Source organism: Helicoverpa armigera, chromosome 24 (assembly GCF_030705265.1).
Source record: "Helicoverpa armigera isolate CAAS_96S chromosome 24, ASM3070526v1, whole genome shotgun sequence".
Taxonomy (NCBI): domain Eukaryota; kingdom Metazoa; phylum Arthropoda; class Insecta; order Lepidoptera; family Noctuidae; genus Helicoverpa; species Helicoverpa armigera.
This window is the reverse complement of record NC_087143.1, coordinates 10,005,180-10,025,106: the sequence shown is the minus strand read 5'-3', so window position 1 is coordinate 10,025,106 and position 19,927 is coordinate 10,005,180. Positions and strand designations below refer to the sequence as shown.

At 34.7% G+C, this 19,927-nt stretch overlaps 1 protein-coding gene across 1 annotated transcript; it reads left to right on the top strand.

Moving 5' to 3' along the window:
* Nucleotides 1–10,337: 10,337 nt before the first annotated feature.
* Nucleotides 10,338–19,927, top strand: LOC135118648 (uncharacterized). Its single transcript, XM_064041211.1, has 4 exons — nt 10,338–10,455; nt 13,617–13,688; nt 18,093–18,255; nt 18,590–19,927. The coding sequence occupies exons 1-4, from the start codon at nt 10,424–10,426 to the stop codon at nt 19,640–19,642; spliced, it is 1,320 nt and encodes a 439-aa protein (XP_063897281.1). The 5' UTR covers nt 10,338–10,423; the 3' UTR covers nt 19,643–19,927.

Genomic DNA, 19,927 nt, shown 5'->3' with positions numbered 1-19,927 from the left:
TGCTGTCATAAGTGGGTGTTTTTTATGGAGTATTCTGTGAATGATGTTGGGTAATACCATAGTAACGGTTGAATACTATGACTAATATACGAGAGGAATTTCTGGGAACTAACTTTTTACTTGTGATTGAAATATCAATTAGCATATTTCTGGAATTTTTGTTTTAATATTAAGCCCATTAGGTTTTACCCTTTCGTTTTATTATTAAAAAATATATAGGTACTAGCTAGCTACCTTTATTTACTTTTAACTTTTTAGACATTATGTTTTTTTCGTGCTTTTTCCTTGATTCATAAATAATCAAAATATATTTTACGTAATGCGGATACTTAACACCTGTAAGTATCAAAGATACATATCATCACACTGTATCGATACCGGATACAATGATAAAACTAAATCGCGCTATCTCTCGATTAATCGCAACCAGATGACGAATCGATACATCATTATGTGATCGAGAGAGGCATATTAATTTCATAACCTTCCTATTATATTTCTATCTGACTTATGATGGTTCAGTGTCCTATATATTTCTCTTCATCTTGATAAAATAAAGTTTTTTAATATACTTACATATAATAGCAACAGTCCCGGCTGCAAAGACTATAAAACCACTTGACTGCGCATACAGTGCCCCGACGCTCGCCAAACGTTAGTGATTTTGCGCGTACTATAAGGCTACGATCAGTACGATCCATTTTATTTAGTAAAAAATAAAAAAAATGCCTACATGCGCGATGAAATGGTGCGGGAAACAATCCAGGACATTTAGTTACAAAAAGGATGGCATCGGCAAGTATCAATACCAAAATTTGGCTTTGATTTAATTATATTACGAAATACCACAGGGGTCTATTTAAATGGGTGGTTGGTGAACCGCGCTCACGCTCGTTGATGTCTTTTGGGAAAGTCCCTTTCTTTCATTAGGAAATTCTGATACGTCCACCTTGCCCTTTGTATTCCTATCGATGAAATTTGGGCTGTTACCTTTAGGATGAAGTGGATATCGATAATAGTACATTTACATTAATTTAAAAATATGTTTTATTTTGGCTAATGAGTTAATTAACTGACCATAGCGACGTTAGAGGCAGCTGTTCCTGGTGCCTCCACAAATTACTTTTAATGTAATCGAAAAAAAACAAGATTTTAGATTTTTGAAAATTCCAGAAATAAAAGACAAGTGGAATATGAATATACTATCAATAGGGAAAATTGGTCCCCAACAAAATACAGCGTTGTTTGCTCGACGCACTTCACTCCCGATTGTTTTGAATATTTAAAACAATGCCGACGTTTATTTAGTTCAGCGATTAAAACAATGTTTTTGCCTATCTTAGTAAGTTTTTATAAACCTCATAATTTCGGAATAATTACATCGTGTACCTATTTAAAATATATCAAGAAATATGTAGACGCTCGATTATCGGTTTTTAGGGTTCCGTAGCCAAAATGGCAAAAACGGAACCCTTATAGTTTCGTCATGTCCGTCTGTCCGTCTGTCCGTCTGTCACAGCCGATTTACTCGGAAACTATAAGTACTACAGTGATGAAATTTGATGGGAATATGTGTTGTATGAACCGCTACAAAAATATGACACTAAATAGTAAAAAAAAGAATTGGGGGTGGGGCCCCCCATACATGTAACTGAGGGATGAAATTTTTTTTTTCGATGTACATACCCGTGTGGGGTATCAATGGAAAGGTCTTTTAAAATGATATAAAGTTTTCTAAAAAACATTTTTCTTAAAGTGAACGGTTTTTGAGATATCAGCTCTCAAAGTCGTAAAAAGTATGTCCCCCCCCTCTATTTTTATAACTACGGGGTATAAAATTCTAAAAAAAATAGAGGTGATGCATGCTAATTAACTCTTTCAACGATTTTTGGTTTGATCAAAGTATCTCTTATAGTTTTTGAGATAGGTTGATTTAACTGTAATTTACGGAACCCTTCGTGCACGAGTCCGACTCGCACTTGGCCGGTTTTTACCAAAAACAATCAGGACCATAAAACATTAATTCGAAAAACTTATTCGAAATTAAAACATTTTAAGAATTAATAATTTTCTTGTACGGAGTTCTTTTTTGTAATAGAATGATTTTTATTAAATATCCTTATACGATTTTTATTGAGTATATTATTACTACGATGAAATACATTTTATCGATATTTTTTTAATTGAAAGAGAGCCCTTGCTGAGCGTACTCGTGCAACTCGACCTTGAACTGACCAATAGTAGCCGCGGATTATGTCGCGTCCCCCCGCCCGCAGTGGTGAGTCGTGTTCTTAGAAGAAATTGGCGAGTGCGCTCTCTAGTGGTTATTTACTTTATGCCCGGCTGTCATTTCAACATAAGTACTTGGCAGTAATTATGAGTAGTCAAAATCCAAAAAGTTTGTCAACCAGTCTTATTTTATCAGGTCGCCCAGGTAACTGGGTCGAGGAGATCAGATAGGTAGAAAATCACTCCATATAGCACACAAGTAGCAGCTACATCTGGTAAGACTGGAAGCCGACCCCAACATAGTTGGGAAAAGCCTGACCAGACATAACTTCTTACCCCTTTACGTTCAAAAATCGTAATATTTCTTAGGGATTTCCTCCCCACTTCCGTGGATGTTGATGACGTATGTAGTGTGAGATATAAGGAACCAGTGCGTCTGTATGTCTGTGAGTAATCTCTGTTCAAGGTCGGTCGCTGACATTTGCCCGAGAGGAAGTGCCGTGAAAGGCTGGTTGCACGCTTCAGACTTTCTAGTGGAGAAAGAATTTGCAAAATAAACATAAAGAACTAAATAAATAATTTAACAAATAATGTGTTTGTTCACCTTACGGAAAAATGCTCAAAAAAGACATGGGCATACGTATAAGCCTTACAAACACGTGGGTAATTTACTCTGAAACATTTTTTATTATTTTTATGTAGCAAAAGCTACAGGTACTTAGTCCATTTAAAAAAATATTCAAAGCTGTATGTAAAAAATAATCGGTTATGTTTGTAAAAATTACTTAGGTACTATCATGAAATGTCGTTCATTTACAACCGGCCTAAACTCAACACCTTAAAACAGTGACGCATACAATTTCTCGAACTGCCACGCGCATATCATTAACTTAGGCCGTCGACACACGTAACGACAATCGCACAACAGTTAATGATAGTCCGCGACTTTTTGTGACGTGATTACAACGTGCATTATTTCGAAGTACGAGTAAAAACTTAAGTGGACGAAATGTATGTAATTTTAATTTGATTGCAGTTGATTGATGAAATGAGCCAATTTACTGCGAATTTATTTTTGTAGTATTTTTTTGGGAGTTATTATGAGCTGTTGAATTGATATTGATGTACTTATGTACATGATTTTATGCTACTCATAGTTGTTGATATAATTTAATAATACGAGGTACTTATCCGACATTTTCAGCCATGACTTCAGTAGAAAAATACACATTTTGTATCTGAAATCCTTGTTGCTATTGACAAAACATTATAACAGATGAATCTAAGTATTAAAAAAATGCATAAATAAAAATGGACGCTGCTGAATTGCTTTGCTTCTTTCAATTGAAGAAATCCGCATTAAAATCGGTTTATCCGTTTAAGAGCCACATTGTCACAGGACACACATAGCGGTGAAAATTAAGCGGGGTTAAAGACAGTATTATTTCAAATTTTAATCGAGATAATTTAGTAACAAAATCTATTGCTCCAATGTCCATCCATCATTCTACTTACCATACTAAAGACTTGACTTACTCTAGCCCACAACCCAGTTAACTGTTATCATGTTTACTAAGAAACAAACCTATTTCTATAAATAGCGGCTCGGGAAAGTAGTCAGTTAGCTAACTGGTACATTTTGTTCCGTTGTGCTCGCTTTCCCCGGTAAGCTACAACTTGGAGATTGATCATGATTACATAGAAGAGAAAATATTTGAATATTGTTGCTAAAAATAACCGAGAAAATAACTTAACAAGGCCAACTGTATTGATGTGAATAAATATAGCAGATAATATGCAGATCAACATTTAAATGGAATGTTTTTCGTTTTGGATTGCATGATAAAGTTACGGAACTGATAAAGATCCAATTAGGATAGAGAAAAAAATCTCTGAATTGCGTTATTTGACTTTAGAATGCGAAGAAGTAAACAATCAAGATTAGGTACTATATGGTAAAACTTTTGTCGGAGTTTTATTTATTAATAAATATTAATAAACCTCTGACAAAGGTGGTCAGTAATCTATAAAAGGTCCGCATATGACGGTTGAATCGTACAAAAATAGGTAATAATAAGGCCTAATGAATCATCCCTAAGAAATTAACAACAGCTACTTAAAGTGACAATTCTTGGCAACATTTCCGAAGGACTCCGAGCTTCGGTCACTAACTTTAAATAAGTCTGAATCATCTTAAAAACATGTTTGTTTGTCTTTCCCTTCAAACGATTTACCTGCAGTTTCACGTTATTATTGCATATCGGTGTGACGTTGAACATGGGATGATGACGTAGAGTAAAATTCTGTGAGGAAAAGTCGTGAGGTATTTGCATTGCGCACGTTGCGAAAGGAAAACTGTAAAACTTGTAATGTACTCAGCTACGTCGGGTTAGATTGGAAGCCGGCCCCAAAATATGTAGTTGGGAAAAAAGGCTCGGAGGATGATGATGTCGGGGAAGGGAAACTGGAGTATATGCTGACGAAATTAATTGTTATTATAATCCTCTTTCTTACCAGATGAGAGCTTAAGAAAGCGTTGATTTCGCTGTGAGTGCAATGGGAATGTGTCGCTAACAAATACCCACCGATTTATGTTCCTTCTGGATCCCTTTGTGTTCTAAAGCCGTAGCTTTTAATAATCCCGTGGTCTAAGCAAATTTGGCTTTTGGGTTCATCAAGCTTCTTTATTTCATGAGATAGAAGAATCTTATTTTTCGCGGTATTTGTGAGTCACTACAGAAAAGGTTTCTGAGAAATTAATAATATAATTCGCTCCGTTTTTGGTATCAAAACAAAGGATCTAAAAATGGTGTCGCTAAGGTCACTGACCATATCGTCTCACAGTTTATTTGTTTAAATAAACTTGATGAAGTATGTTTATGGAACCGGAACTGTTATTATAATAATTTTAGGATTTCCGTTTTTACTTTAAATGGATATTTTGTATCATCATCACCCTAGCCTTTCAACTCTGTTCAAGTACCAGTGTCTTACAAAATGCGTCAGTACTATGAAGAATATAAATATAACTAAATAAATCACCCAATACATAAGACATATTTTTTAAATGTAAATAAGTATAGACTTAGTTTTTCTTTAAATATAATGTACAAATTTTGAGGTAAATAAAAAACCATCTTGAAAACTACGTAAGTTAATGTCAAATAAATTGACATAAGTTATGTATTACCTACTTACTATAATAATATGAGTTATTTTTTAACAATATATTAATGTTCACGTATGTAAAAAGTCTGGAAAATATGTTCAATATCACATCAAATTACGTTATCTATTTAAATCCTAGCTAGGTTGTAAGAGATAAACTTAGCTGTATCCTTGCCTATTGTATTATAACGATATCTTATTTACTTGACGCTTTATAGGATTATCTAATAGCGATAAACATTCGCAAGGTATTACCCGACTTAGACATAAGAATATGCTATCTTCAGAGATAAATTAGGTACGTTTGAAGTATTATAATAAGGAGTTTGTGGCTATGTAGCAACCAAACAGTTTGATCGATCAATGCTTGCGGTGGTCCAATCGTGGATAGGTGACGGCATCTTCTAAACAAACGATAATTAGTGTTTCAGAAGTCAATTTAAATTGTGTTTGCCAACTGTCACTTGAAAATCTTCGTCGACTTTTTAGTCCGTTGTCGGGAACTAAAAAGTCTGACAACCAGTCTTATGATTTGAAAGTTTTAACATTATATTATTATTTAATTTGCTATTTGTTTTTGCAGTCAAGATTTTCCCAAAATGTGTTCCGTTCCAGTAGGCCCATCTATCATCATTATCTAGTGCTAATCTGTGCAGTAGATAGTGCTAATATATTTAGCTCGCTATCAGTAACTATCGCATCAGTCTTGAGTGTCAGCTCAGTGATAGCAAGATGTTTGTGTAAGGATGCTTATCATGTTCATATTTGATTTTGTTCAGGAGTTTAGCAGAAAAACGATATTAAAGTAAAATGTTTAATTTTGACTTTTATCGATTATATAATATACATTACATGTATATATTTAAAACACAGTCTCCTTTTTAAGAGGTACCGAAAATGAAAGGCTTTATCACAGAAAAGTTAAGCAGACGTTTGACACCTGTCTGAGAATTTTTTTTCTTCGAACATGCCTTAAAGGTCTGTTTATTTCTGTATGACGAGAGTAAGTACTTTGCCTTAAACTAAACCACTACTCGCCAAATGTTACTAAGCCAAATCCGCAGTCAATTGTTTAGCAAGAAAAAATAGAAGTGACCCTATTTTTTTGCTCAACAATGTATAAAGGTATGTCTTGACACTTTGATCTCATCGTGAGAGTACCGCTTACCGCACAATGACTGGATTATCTTAGCAATGTGTGTCACGGATCGAGTACACAATGTATTGTTATAATGAGATAAACTACATTTTATTATGTGTTAGTAGGGTTCCATCCTCATATCCAGATTTATTTAGTTGTAAACATATTATTATAAGCCTCCACGAATATAATATTTATTTGATAACGTCACACCAAAATTAATGAACCGATTTGGCGCAAATAGATACGAAGATAGTCTACACTAGACCCTGATAAACGATATAGACCACTTTTTGTCCGGGTGCAGGAAGTAGTTCCCTCGAGATACAGTTAACAGCAACTTGTTTATAAGTACATACATATGTATCTTTAATAATAAGGGAACGGCTGTAAATAATTTAGCATTTACAATATTGTGGTCGATCGTGGAGTGTTTACCTCAGTGGCTATTCTGATAAGATAATAAAACATCGTAATAAACCTTTTTCAATTCGTTGTTAGTTACCAGTTATCGGGGTATTGCTAATTATTATTAGGAGGATATTCTTATATAGGCTTAACAAACAAACAATTATCATGAAAATATACCTGAACGTATTTTTTTTCTACTGATTATGGCGCCTGCGATTCAACTCCCTGGTTGGTTAAAGTAGCAATTTCTACCAGGATTTTTTCTGTCAGATTTTACAACATTTCCTAAAATCCATCATCATCATCTTCCCACTGAGAGTGATAGGAAAATAAGTAGTCAGATGCTTAGCTCAGCTCCATATCTATAATTCTCGATCACCGTTCCACCAATTCCCTTAGGGTCTACGACTCTCCGACCTTCAGAAGTATGTCATGCAGAGGTCTCATTACAATACAATGGCGTACAGCGAGATATTCATAACGATCTGTTTCGTCTTGTTAGATGTTAATATTATGAGCAAACTACATACATAATGTCAATGTGAACTATTTGGAGCATCGTGGGTGGGATAAAACAGCTGTTCCCTAAACGTAGTTCCGAATATCACTTCCTACAGTTCCTAATTATATTATGTAAATGTTATTTCAGTTCAGTCAAATAAAACATAATAACGGGTGATTTTTTAAGTGGTATGGCATTTGATTTTCAAAAAAAACACAAAAAATTTGAAAAATTTGATGAAAACTTTATTAGAATCGATAGAACGATCAATATAATTTAATGTTTAAAGATAATTTCATGCAAATGCTGGCCGCGGCTCCGGTTTAGATGGCCCATTCGCAATGCCCAATTTCGGCACACTATCTCGAATAAATGCTTCAATATTAGCTCCCAGTGCGTCAATCGTTGCTGGTTTATCCCTCTAGACATGAGCTTTAACATGGCTCCACAAGAAATAGTCCAAAGGCGCTAGATCACACGATCTAGGCGGTCAATTGACGGGCCCAACACGTGAGATAAACTGTTTCACCGAAGGCGGCTCTCAATTAGGCCATTGTTTCGCGTGTCGTGTGGCATGTGGCACCGTCTTGTTGAAACCACATGTCGGGCATGTCCAATTCTTCCATTTTAGGCAAAAAAAAACATAAATTGGAAGAAGTGCGCGATGCACTCTCTTAACCGAGCATGCATTTTGACAGTAAAATTCAATAATTTGCAAGCGTTGTTCGTTCGTAAGTCGATTCGTGGTTAAATTATAGACTAAACTGAACAAGTTTGATAATGACACAAGACATGATTCACGCGTGATCTGTTAAAAACAGTGTTGCCAAAAAGATACCAGCAAAAAAATCACCCGTTAAAAACACTCACTTTAGCAATTATAATATCAGTAAGTAATGTTTAAGTAAAACCGCTAAAATTTTTCGGATAAGACATATCTTTCAACCTATTCGATTACCTGCTAGAGTTCAATAGATGCAAGTAACTAACTAGTCACTAGCCAAAAAAATACAAATGTAATAAGACCAATTTAATGTCATCTCACGTGGAGGCAGCATTTTTAACTAAAATAACCCCTAAAAAAATTGTCTGTATCTAGACACACGGCAGTGTGTCCGCCAAGTTCGAGCAAAAAAAGCGACACACCGGCCGTGGGTTATATTACACGAACCATTTCAGGCCAAATTCGACCCCCCTGTAACTCAAAATCTATTTTATTTATGCATATCAAATTTCTAGTATCTGTTGAGACCCCCTCACTTATCTAAAATACAAAATTTCATTAATATACCTATTGTAGGTCTTGAGATATTGACGTCAGAAAATCGCTATTTTTACTATACACTCACTGACTGATTCACTGACTCACTCATCAAAAACCTAGACCACTTCCAATGGTCGTGTTGACTTGAAATTTGGCATGGAGGTAGGTCTTTATGTCAAGGTAAAGGGAAAAATCTGAAAATGGCCAAGTGTGAGTCGGTTTCAAAATAATGAAGGTGTTTTATACCCGGTGTAAATTTATACCCCTAAGGAACTAAAACGAACTAAATTTATCTATATTTATATAATATATCTTCGAATGGTACAAAGGTTTGTATTTAGTCAAAGTAAAGTAAAAATCTGAAAACGGCCAAGTGTGAATCACTTTCGAAAATAACGAATGTGTAACTTTGATCCACGAACATAATATATGATAACATGACATGTCAGTCAGTTGGTAAATCTAGTCCATTTAGTTAATCTAGTTCATTTCTTTGTAAGAAACATAGTGCATATTAAAAAATCTAAAAAATAGTATAAATGAGACATTTCTTTAACTAACTTCATCATAAGAAAAAAATAAAATAAACAACCTTACAAAAATAAATGAAATCCCACCCAAAACAAAAATGTGAAAGACTGCCAAGTTCGATAATATGGGAATGCTTCGCCTATAAAAGAAGTGAGATCTGAATAAGTACCAAGTTCCATACACATACCTCAGTTAAAAATAGTTACTTTTTAATGATGATTACTTGGCAAGTTTTAATAGAAAATTAAATACTTGATTCATTGCGTTTAGTAGGTTTATAACAAGGTGTATGAAAACTTGCCAAGTAACATCATTAAAAAGTAACTATTTTTAACTGAGGTATGTGTATGGAACTTGGTACTTATTCAGATCTCACTTCTTTTATAGGCGAAGCATTCCCATATTATCGAACTTGGCAGTCTTTCACATTTTTGTTTTGGGTGGGATACACTATACAGGAACATACAAAGCAATACTTGAAGACAATCGCAGACATTTCTCTTAGTTTCGTAATAATTTCTTTGTTTCTCTGAATGCATTCTCCGCTAGATATCTGTTACCCGACTGCGGAATGTTTTAATAGGCATCGTGTCTTTGTGTGTTTCTTGTATTTGGTTTACAAATGAAATAAGTATGTATCTCATTTTTATTGTATAATTAGATGGAAGATTGTTAAGCGATCATCCATATAAACAGTGAATTCCGGGGTGTTGTAGATACTACAAAATAAAATCAGAGTACGTAGCATAAATTGATTACAAAGTATTTTTTTTAAGTTTGGTGGATTATTCCAATTGTTTGTATTTTGGTATTTTGGCTCTTTTAACCACGTTATAGTTTAAACCCGTTAGATGAGCAGTAACAAACTTTTAGGAATCCTGAATAATGACATCATGATAAAATAATTTTGGGTAAAAAAGAACTACCTGAGAATTAAATGTCATTGAGATCATCGATTTTTTTAGGAATTGATCGATGGTGACACCAATACTGCCTTAGTTATATTATTGCCAATTATTATCATTACATCTACTACTTCAACCTATACCCTATAATCTTCATCATCTAATCCTTACTTTTTTTCTGTTTCAGGGAATGCGATATAATAGGAGTATAGCACCTCAGCTTCCATGATCATCAGCAGTCTCTCCACTTGCAGACACTATGTGAACACAACATGTTGCTCAAACTGTGCAAATCATGCCAGTAGTAAGTATTACATTATCTTCTTGTAAAATTTTATTATTGTAGTGATGGCCAGCTAGACTTATTTGTATGTCGAATTATTGATCAGCTCTCCTCAAAGTAAGATCGATAAATAATCAAAACTTTATTGTAAGGATTCACAACTAGACTTACTTGCTTGTCGACTTCTTGATCACCTTTCTTCGAAGTTAAAGTAAGTGTCAAAATCCATGGGGTCTCAGGAGTTTAGAAAGTTTTACGCAAGTACGCCCAGAGTCTGGAAATTGGCAGTGTTATTCCCCCTTGCCTGGGAGGAAGTGTAATAAAATGGCATCCACGAATGTCAAAGTCAAAGTCAATTTCAGGATCGAGGCGCTCACTCGATTAGAAGAAAAAAAGATTTCAATAATAATCAGGTTTATTGCATAATCAGAAACATCATCGTCTATATTTTCATGCCTGTATAATATAATGATTTAAGTAATGAGTGTTCAACGGAGTTTACCTTGGTAGCTGCAATTATATTGTCAGGTACAATTAGTGCATCGTCTATGATTAACTTTTCATTAGCTTTTATATACCTAAGTGAAAACAATTTTATTGTTCGAGCACAAGGATTCTATTTGTAGGCATTATAAATTGTTGCTTCAGTTTTTTTTATCGAATTAATTTTCTTCACTTGGAGAAACATTTCTGGTATTCTTACACAATTATATTATATCTTAGGAAAATTTTCATCATCTCTTTTTTTATTACCAACTAGATATATCAAGTGATATAGCATACCTACATTGTAGCTAATGTCAAAATTTCTTAAGATTTAAATAAAAATCGACAATATTATCATAGTACTTTCACGTTTCACAAAACCGAAATTTCCCAACACACACAATACCTATTGCTAATCCCATCTGTACTTCAAGACATCACACGTCTACCTATAGAGGTAGGTACGAATACAACACAGATCTCGCTAGAAGCACTTCCAGTCGCGATAATGTCAGTCAAAGTCAAGATAAACTACGCCTATCTTCCTTAGTGCACTGCGCTACCTGGATCGAGTCTAAACGTACCTCTAACGTGCTTCTAGTGTTCAGTGAACTTAATTCTTGAGCCACTTTTAGTGTGATTAAGCTCTGTGTTAATAGTGAAATGTGACATTACCATATCTGGAAATTCAAGGACGCTATTGGTTCGGTTCAATAGTTTATGATGTGTGACGGGAAAAAACCGATAGTCATAATATTACAGTTGTGATAAAAGATTAAGATTTATACTTAAGTGTTCAGCTTCATAATAGTTAGATACTTGGTGTTGTTTAATGATAATTGTAAAGATATTATCTGCTAGTAAAGTATGCAGTAAAAACCAGTAAAATTAATTGATGTATTATATGGTGTCTGTCATTAATACTTTAGAGAGGGATTAAGTAGTAAATCGTCTTCTTTAGAGCAATACAGACCTATGTGGTGATCGTGTTATCAAATAACTGACAGTCCTTGGATGACGTGTGAAAATAATATTTGGAACATAAATTGAAGGTGAGAATCGATCGATTTTCGTACAATTTCCTTATCTTTTACTTATCTGAAATTACGTCAGTTGACTCGAAGTTTGGCAAAGAAAAGTTAAAGAAAATCTTGATTTAATCAAAGTTTTCAGTAGCTCTGATACCAAACGTACACAAATACGTGATCATAAATACGGAACACCTAAACTTACCATAAATACGTGATCTTAGTAATGTTGGCACATATTCAATTTCATACTGATTTATGACCTCAAACAAACTATTGGCCGACTAAAAGTTTGTAGTGTGCAGCGTCTACTCTTGAGTTACTATGCAATTGAACTATATTCTTTATTAAAACTCCATCAAAATCCATGGTATTAGTTACTATCATAATATTGATGTTCATAACATATTATTATATACATACAAGTTTATCAGCTCTCATCAGAACGTATATTAATAACGTCAAACAGAGCGGTTTTCCTTTAATCTCTTCTATGTTTAACTGCTAATAACAATGATAGAACATGATCATTAAACAGATATTTATTGAAAATGTTTATTGCATTGACAATTGTGTGCTTATTTTTCCTTTCACATTTTTTAAGATTATTACGCTGTTTAAGTTAGCAACCATTAGGTAAAGTACCTATAGGAATATGCACTTACTTGTGTGAAGGTACTTTAGTAATGATGTATTTTCCAGTTTCTACAAACTGCCAACAGCATAGACAATAATTTCGTAAAATACCCAAGTAGGTATGTACAGAGCTCAATTCCCGATGGAACCACCAAACACCCCCTTTCCAAAGTAAGAATCAAACTTGGGATTTGGCCATCTTCCTAAAAGTTAACATAGCAGCCAGTTTTAACTTATTTGAACATCTTCGAACAAAAGTGTAGTTAAAAATAAAACTATAGTAGGCCATAACATACCTATTCTTTAAGAAACTCATCTCTGACTGACATCTTTACATAATTACTATACATCAGTACCTATGTATAGAAAACTCAGTTATTTTCTTACGGTTGTACCGAAACGTCGTGTTTATGGTTAAAATCATTAGTTATCAAGACAATAAAATGTTAATATCATCGACAGATTAGTGTATCTGTTTGTGCAATAAAAACTCGGAAACGGATGAGTCAAAGTGGATAGAGTTTTCGTTGTGAATCACAGTGATATTGTATCTTGTTTTAATGTTATTTTATGACGTGTGATAAACAAAGATTTTAAAATAAGTTCGTGACTCGTTAGAGGTAGGAAAAATTCCATGATCGAAATGTGGATTTAGAATAAGGATGTTTCCTTAAAAACATCCATAATAAAATTATAGCTTTCCTTCCCTTTATTTCCTTAATCCAAATTATAGGTACTTTTCCTTTTCATTTCACACACTGTGAACTTTGAATCGGCCAATAGTTTGATGGGAATCATAAATAAGTAGTAAGATAGCATAAATTAGAAGTATATAATAATAGTGCACATATTTGAAGGAAACCATCTCGAATAAACCTGGACTTCTAAAGACCGAAATCGCGAATCCGCCCTGAGCAAGCGTAGTGATTGACGCTCAATGCTTCTCCCTATGATAAAAGGCCTGTGCCCAGCAGTGGGACAATAGAAAGGACCTGATGATGATGCTAATTATATGCTTTGTTTGATCCTCAGCTGTCTGGAGACGATGTACTGGAACTGCTGCGAGGAGCGATTCTGTTTCGACAAGAAGATCGCCACATACAAGTAAGTAGACCGTGCTTTGCTTATTGTAAAATTATTTCGACACACGTAGGTGTAAGACTGTAAGCAGCTGTTAATATTTCAATAGATTAGAAACATTAGTATTCGATTTATATACCAGAAATGTAAGTAGCAGTGGGGAAACGACTAAGCAGATGATAATGTAATTCATAAATAGAAGCATTTATGCCAGTAACCTACAAGAAACTCAAACACACCTGTGATAATGCTCTTAGATATTATTACAGTTAAAGGAAAAAGAAACACCATATTATTATAACATAACATATAACTTTACATTACCAACTATATTCCCGTCTCATAGCAACACACATAATTGACAAGTTCACATAAATAGCGACAATGGTTTGACGTCAGCTGTCGTGATGGACTGATTACATGATCAGGCTCCGATCACTGATAGCAGAGATGACTGGGGAGACTGTAATTGTTAGACATGACCCTGAAATATTGTACGTCAGTCGTCATACATGACAGATTAGATGAAATTGCCTACTGCATGGCATCTGTTTTGTACGCACACTGCAAAATTTTAGTCGGCCCATAGTTTGTTTGGGCACATAAATCAGTATAAAAACGAATGATGCTTATTAACTTTATAAATGAGAATATAACTTTGACTGTCTGTCTTTCTGATGCGCCAAAACTAATGAACCGATTTAAATAAGTTTTGGAATATCTGCATCACCAGGGAACTTATTTCCACACCAAGATAGAGACTAGCCTATCTCCTATCCTATCTCAGGTTCAAGGCTATCGGCACCATTGAAATTGGTTCAGTAGCTTTAGCGTGAAAATCGGAGAGACAGAGTCATCCTCCGAGCCTTTTTCCCAATCATGTTGGGGTCGGCTTCCAGTCTAACCGGATTCAGCTGAGTACCAGTGCTTTACAAGAAGCGACTGCCTATCTGACCTCCTCAACCCATTTACCCGGGCAACCCGATACCCCTTGGTTAGACTGGAGTCAGACTTACTGGCTTCTGACTACCCGTAACGACTGCCAAGGATGTTCAATGACAGCCGGGACCTACAGTTTAACGTGCCATCCGAAACACAGCCAATGGTATCTAAGATATACTTAGAAAGTACATACAAACTTAGAAAAGTTGCATTGGTACTTGCCTGACCTGGGATCGAACCTCATACTTGAGAGGTTGGTCCTTAACCAACTAGGCCACCACGACTTTTTTATGGAGAGACAGAGTCACTTTGGCATTTTATAATTAATATTAATAACTGGATTTGGAACTAAAACAACAATAAAGTGGAATTCTTGCGCAACTTAGTAATATGATTTTCCCAGACAGAAAGAAGATAGTACAAATCACACAAGAACAAACATACAAACAAATGAATGACGAAACAAAAATGACCAAGCAGTAATAAATCATTTCTTTTTCTCTGATAAAGAAACAAACAGACAGATTTACACAGAAGCCTGGACAAACTATTAGTATAGCGTGGAATTTACCGAGTTTATTCAGTACTATAGGACGCAAATATTGAATTAAACGTATACTTGGAAACTGATATTTTTCACTTGACGGAAAGTAAGATGACTGGTAGATTTTCAGAGACTTATCCAGATATTATTATTATCATAAATATAGGTACTAACATTTTCACAATCTGACCTCCTAAGACCAGTTTCCCGGGCAACCCGATACCTCTTGGTAAGACTAGTTGTCAGAATTTTTGGCTTCTGACTACTCTAAAGACTGCCAAAGATGTTCAAATGACAGCCGGGACCCACCAATTTAAAAATGAAACTCGATATGACAAGATGGTCACCCAACCACATAACGATTATTATATTTTAGTACCTATTTAATTATAATATTTTACTAAGTACCTATTGTTAAATTATAGTTATTGTAAAGACACGTGCAAAGTGTAGGTATTATAATAAGCTATGAATGATAATGTGTTCATACTCTTAATTAATTTAAATGGCAATTATAATTTAATGAGTTAATTTATTATTGCGTAGGTACATAACTAACACGTATAATGAAGACTGTGTTAAAGGATGACATTTAATACACTTAAAAGGCGTAATAAAAATCTCATTTTTATTGGGAAGTCGGTTAACAATGTTTTAAATTAATAAAGTCATGATGAAACATTTTGCATAGAGACAGGATAAAACCAAGAAAAGTCCCTTATTTAAATAAATAAATGAAAAATCGTACAAATTTTTTACATTACTTTTGTTTAATTTTAAATAAGTGCTGATGCATGTTTTGCCTGCACTAGGTAAAAACCTGTGTCTCAGGGGTAAAAGTGCTTATTATAACATTTATAGCGAATTAACAATAAATTGCTATAGTAACCAAAAAGTACATAGGTCACTGTGACAAATAGAATTTTTATACATATTCCGATTATCTCTGGGTACCTAATATTGATTTACTACTTTCCTGTGTTAACTACGGCTCGTACCGGGATAAAATATAGCCTATGTTACTTGTGAAGAGTGTAGCTTTGCAACAGCGAATTAATTTTTAAAATCGGTTTAGTATTTTCTACACTAATTTTAGTATTGTATACTCTTCAGTTTTTTATAGACGTACACAAACGGTTTAATTAAACCCACCCACATTACGATCTGTATAGTTAACAGGACATATAATATCTGTCATACAATCAGTCTGCAGTCACGTTGTTGCTATTAAACTATAATTGATTACAACATGACATCTTGTACGTTTTATCTTACATCTCGATACTGGCAATAATTTGCACATCGTAAAACTCCTACCTTTAGTTATTAAAATAAATTAATTAGCAGCTAGAATTGCAATAACATGTGTTAATACTTAATTGTACAATGATACAGGAAAGATTCCATAAAAAACAGGATTGATGATATACCTACCTTCTAGCTGCAAAAGAACCACTTTTCGCAATCGGGTAAAAAGTAGCCTATGGCCTCTCTGGCTCAGCAGTTTTGGCGTGAAAGCAGCACTGATAGACATACCAAATAGAGACAGATTTACAGATATTTCTACTTTAATTTTGTGTTAATACACAAAACACGATGTTGAAGACTACACTAACTATGATCTCCAAACTTTTACAAAATGGTCACCCATCCGTAAACAGACCTCGACTAATACAGCTTAACCTCGAACCATTGATCCGTGCTGTTGCATATTATGAAGTATTAGCAACATAATACACTTCAAAGATATGCAAATATCATTGTAAACTGTATCTGGTATTGTTGTGAAAATGTGTGTGTGTTCAGGAAAACCGCGACTAATCCGAGTCACATAACTGTCATACTCGTGTGTGCTAAGGATTTACTTGAGAACTTTATTTGTTTTGGATTTAGGAACTGTCTTATATGCTCAAGGCTACTTAAGAAAGCGCGTAATAAAAACCTTGAATTTTGGGATTTGTGCACTCTCTTTTTAAGATCGACTTCCGTTGAACAGAAAAAGGAGTAGGTGTACAAAATGAGTACCGTACTCTAATATTCAAAATACCTGGGTACCCAAAGTTACGTAGGTAGGTACCCTTCGTATGACTATGGGCCTCTAAACTATATCATGCTAGCTATGCAAGATAATCCCTACGTATTGAAATGGTTTTCCAGTGGTAATCACCCATCCGTAGCTTAATTACCGCGTTTTAATGAGTTTGTGCAAATAATTTCAGTAATTTCATTCGTTTGACAAAACACTGGTTTCAAACACTCATTAGTCTAGAACCTTGAACTCGCATAAAATTCCAACTATTCCTAATTTTAGCGTCATTTGGTAACATATCATCTACAAAACAAACAGTGATATTTTCAGTACACATGTTTGTCACCTGATCCGTGAGCAAACGAACAAACACGCGCTGAGCTTGAAACTGAATGTTATGCTAACAGCCGTAAATATTGTATTTATCATCGCTTTATATTGTTGGAAATGATATACAAGAGAAAATATTATACTTAGTTTTATGTTTGCATTCCATTATGATGTAGAATATCATGACTTTTAAATACACATACTATGAAAGGTGTCATCTGTTTTCCGCGTGGGATTTCCAGTAGGTAGGACATCCATATTTTGTTTACTACTTCCGTATGAAAACCATCTAGCAACAACAGAATAATTTAGCTGAATGCCATGCACGATGCAAAATTCATGCTAGAAACTGAGTATGTGGACAAGAGAAATGCTACAAAAATAACCTACCACAAATTACAATGTATGCAATAACTTAAACAAAAGTGACAATAGTAGATCAGAACCCAAAACACTACCGTGGATTTTACTGGAATCTAATACAGTAGCACTCAAAGCTATGCTTACAGTAGAATATATTTGCCAAGACTGACAATAAAATCATTAAAACCAGTTCTCTAACACCACCTCTCCCTACTTCCAGGCTAGAAGAAGATGCAGCTCACACAAACGGCTACATCAACAGTGGAGCCAGCCTGGACAGTGTGGTTACCGAGCAACCCGTCAACAACAACCATTTGCCTCCACGAGCTATAGTTGGGAGAGAGGTGAATGAGGTGCCTCTGCATGCTGATAAGCTTTATGAGGTAGGTGGTAGTTTGAGAAATGGTATTGTGATAAATGGTATAAGAGTAGGTAAATAAGACTTTGGTGATTAAGATTTAAAAGTCAAGATAATTATGATGACAGGTGTATTAAAGTCTATCCATTTCGTGGTTAACGTGAGAGATTGAAAGTGTCAGAAGGTCCGGCTCGCCTGAGTAACTAAACATTTTTCGGCTATATACAGTTCTTCGATCTACAATAGAGTCACCTGGTTATTTTTTGAATTTTATAAGGGAGAAATCATTTCCATACTAAGATACATTTTTTTTTATTTGCAAGGTATAAATATTAATGATTTCATTGTTCTCATTTCAGGTATTTTCTAAATCTCTAATATTTAGAGATGATCACGAACTCAAAGCGAAGACAGAAAGCACAAACTCTCTCGATGAACTGGAAACCAAATCCGAACCAGACTACTTATCCGATAGACCGAACAGGACCAAAGTTTACTTCGAAGACGAAATCAATTCACCCGTCACTGACTTCGAAATTATGTTCAAGGATGAACTGCTTGCTAACCACGATATGTTCAAGATTGACGAAGAAGAAGAGAGTGACAGACAAAGCCAGGACACAGAGGAAGGCCTCACAATGAACGTAGCTGTTAAGAAACAAGATGTCATCAAACCAAGTACTATTACAATTAAAGATGAAACCAAAATAACCACACTTAGTCCTATATACCAATATGACCCGATATCTTCAATGGCTTTACCTTCAGCATTCTCTTTGCCAAGAGTAGAAAGTGTAAAAGGAATTCTAAGGATGAGAGGTGATAATGAATTCCCGAGGAGTAACAGTGCCAAGACTTTGGAAAGAGTCGACAGTAGCGGTAAATTATCGAAGCCAATGTTAAGCAGAGTCGAAAGCTTGAAAAATATAGATCCTACCAAATTAAACAGAGTCCTATCAAGGGTTCCACATAGAAGTGCATCGTTCTTGAATATTCCTGAACATTTAGCTCCAGAGAAACCTCCGTTAGTCAAAAGTAAATCAATGGTAGGAGTGATGTCTGCTGTAGAAGAATTAAAACTTTCACAGCTACCTGATACTCCAATTATCAAGAGTAATAACTTACCAAGGTTCTTTGCTGACTGTCCATCGTTACCCGAATATAAAGGAGAAACAAGTTTGCAGAGTATAAAACAGCAATCAGCGATGATGTACCAAGAAGACTTTAGTATGCCGAGGTATTATGGAACCGTGTCAAAGTCGACAGAACAGTTGCCGGTACACGAGAGCAAATCAATGCCAGATTTGAGGAACCCAGCGAGCAATTCAGGCAAAGTGAGCAAGAGACTGGTGAAATTGAGAAGTAGGTTAAAGCCATTGGTTATCAAGAAGAATTCCAATGAGAGATTGTAAATGTATCTTTTAAAAGTGCCTTTTGTAAGATTGTTCATAGTATTTTAGTGTACATAATCCATGATATAAAGATAATATTAATGAATTGGAATCATAAAGGACATTGTTCCGGCTCCATACATGTTCTGCCTAAGAACCGTTCGAATGGAAAGTGACTTCTATAAACTCTTAAAATTATATGGAATCCTATGAAATAAGTTTTCACGAACGGACACTTCAGGAAACTAAAATAATTACGAAAAAAGTTAATATTTTGAGGTTATAAATAAAAAATAACCAAGCTTG

Coding starts and splice junctions, on each gene's coding strand:
- LOC135118648 (XM_064041211.1), top strand. CDS start 10,424: ATGTTGCTCAAACTGTGCAAATCATGCCAGTA. Junction 10,456..13,616: donor CTGTGCAAATCATGCCAGTA/GTAAGTATTACA, acceptor TTTGATCCTCAG/CTGTCTGGAGACGATGTACT. Junction 18,256..18,589: donor ATGCTGATAAGCTTTATGAG/GTAGGTGGTAGT, acceptor TTCTCATTTCAG/GTATTTTCTAAATCTCTAAT.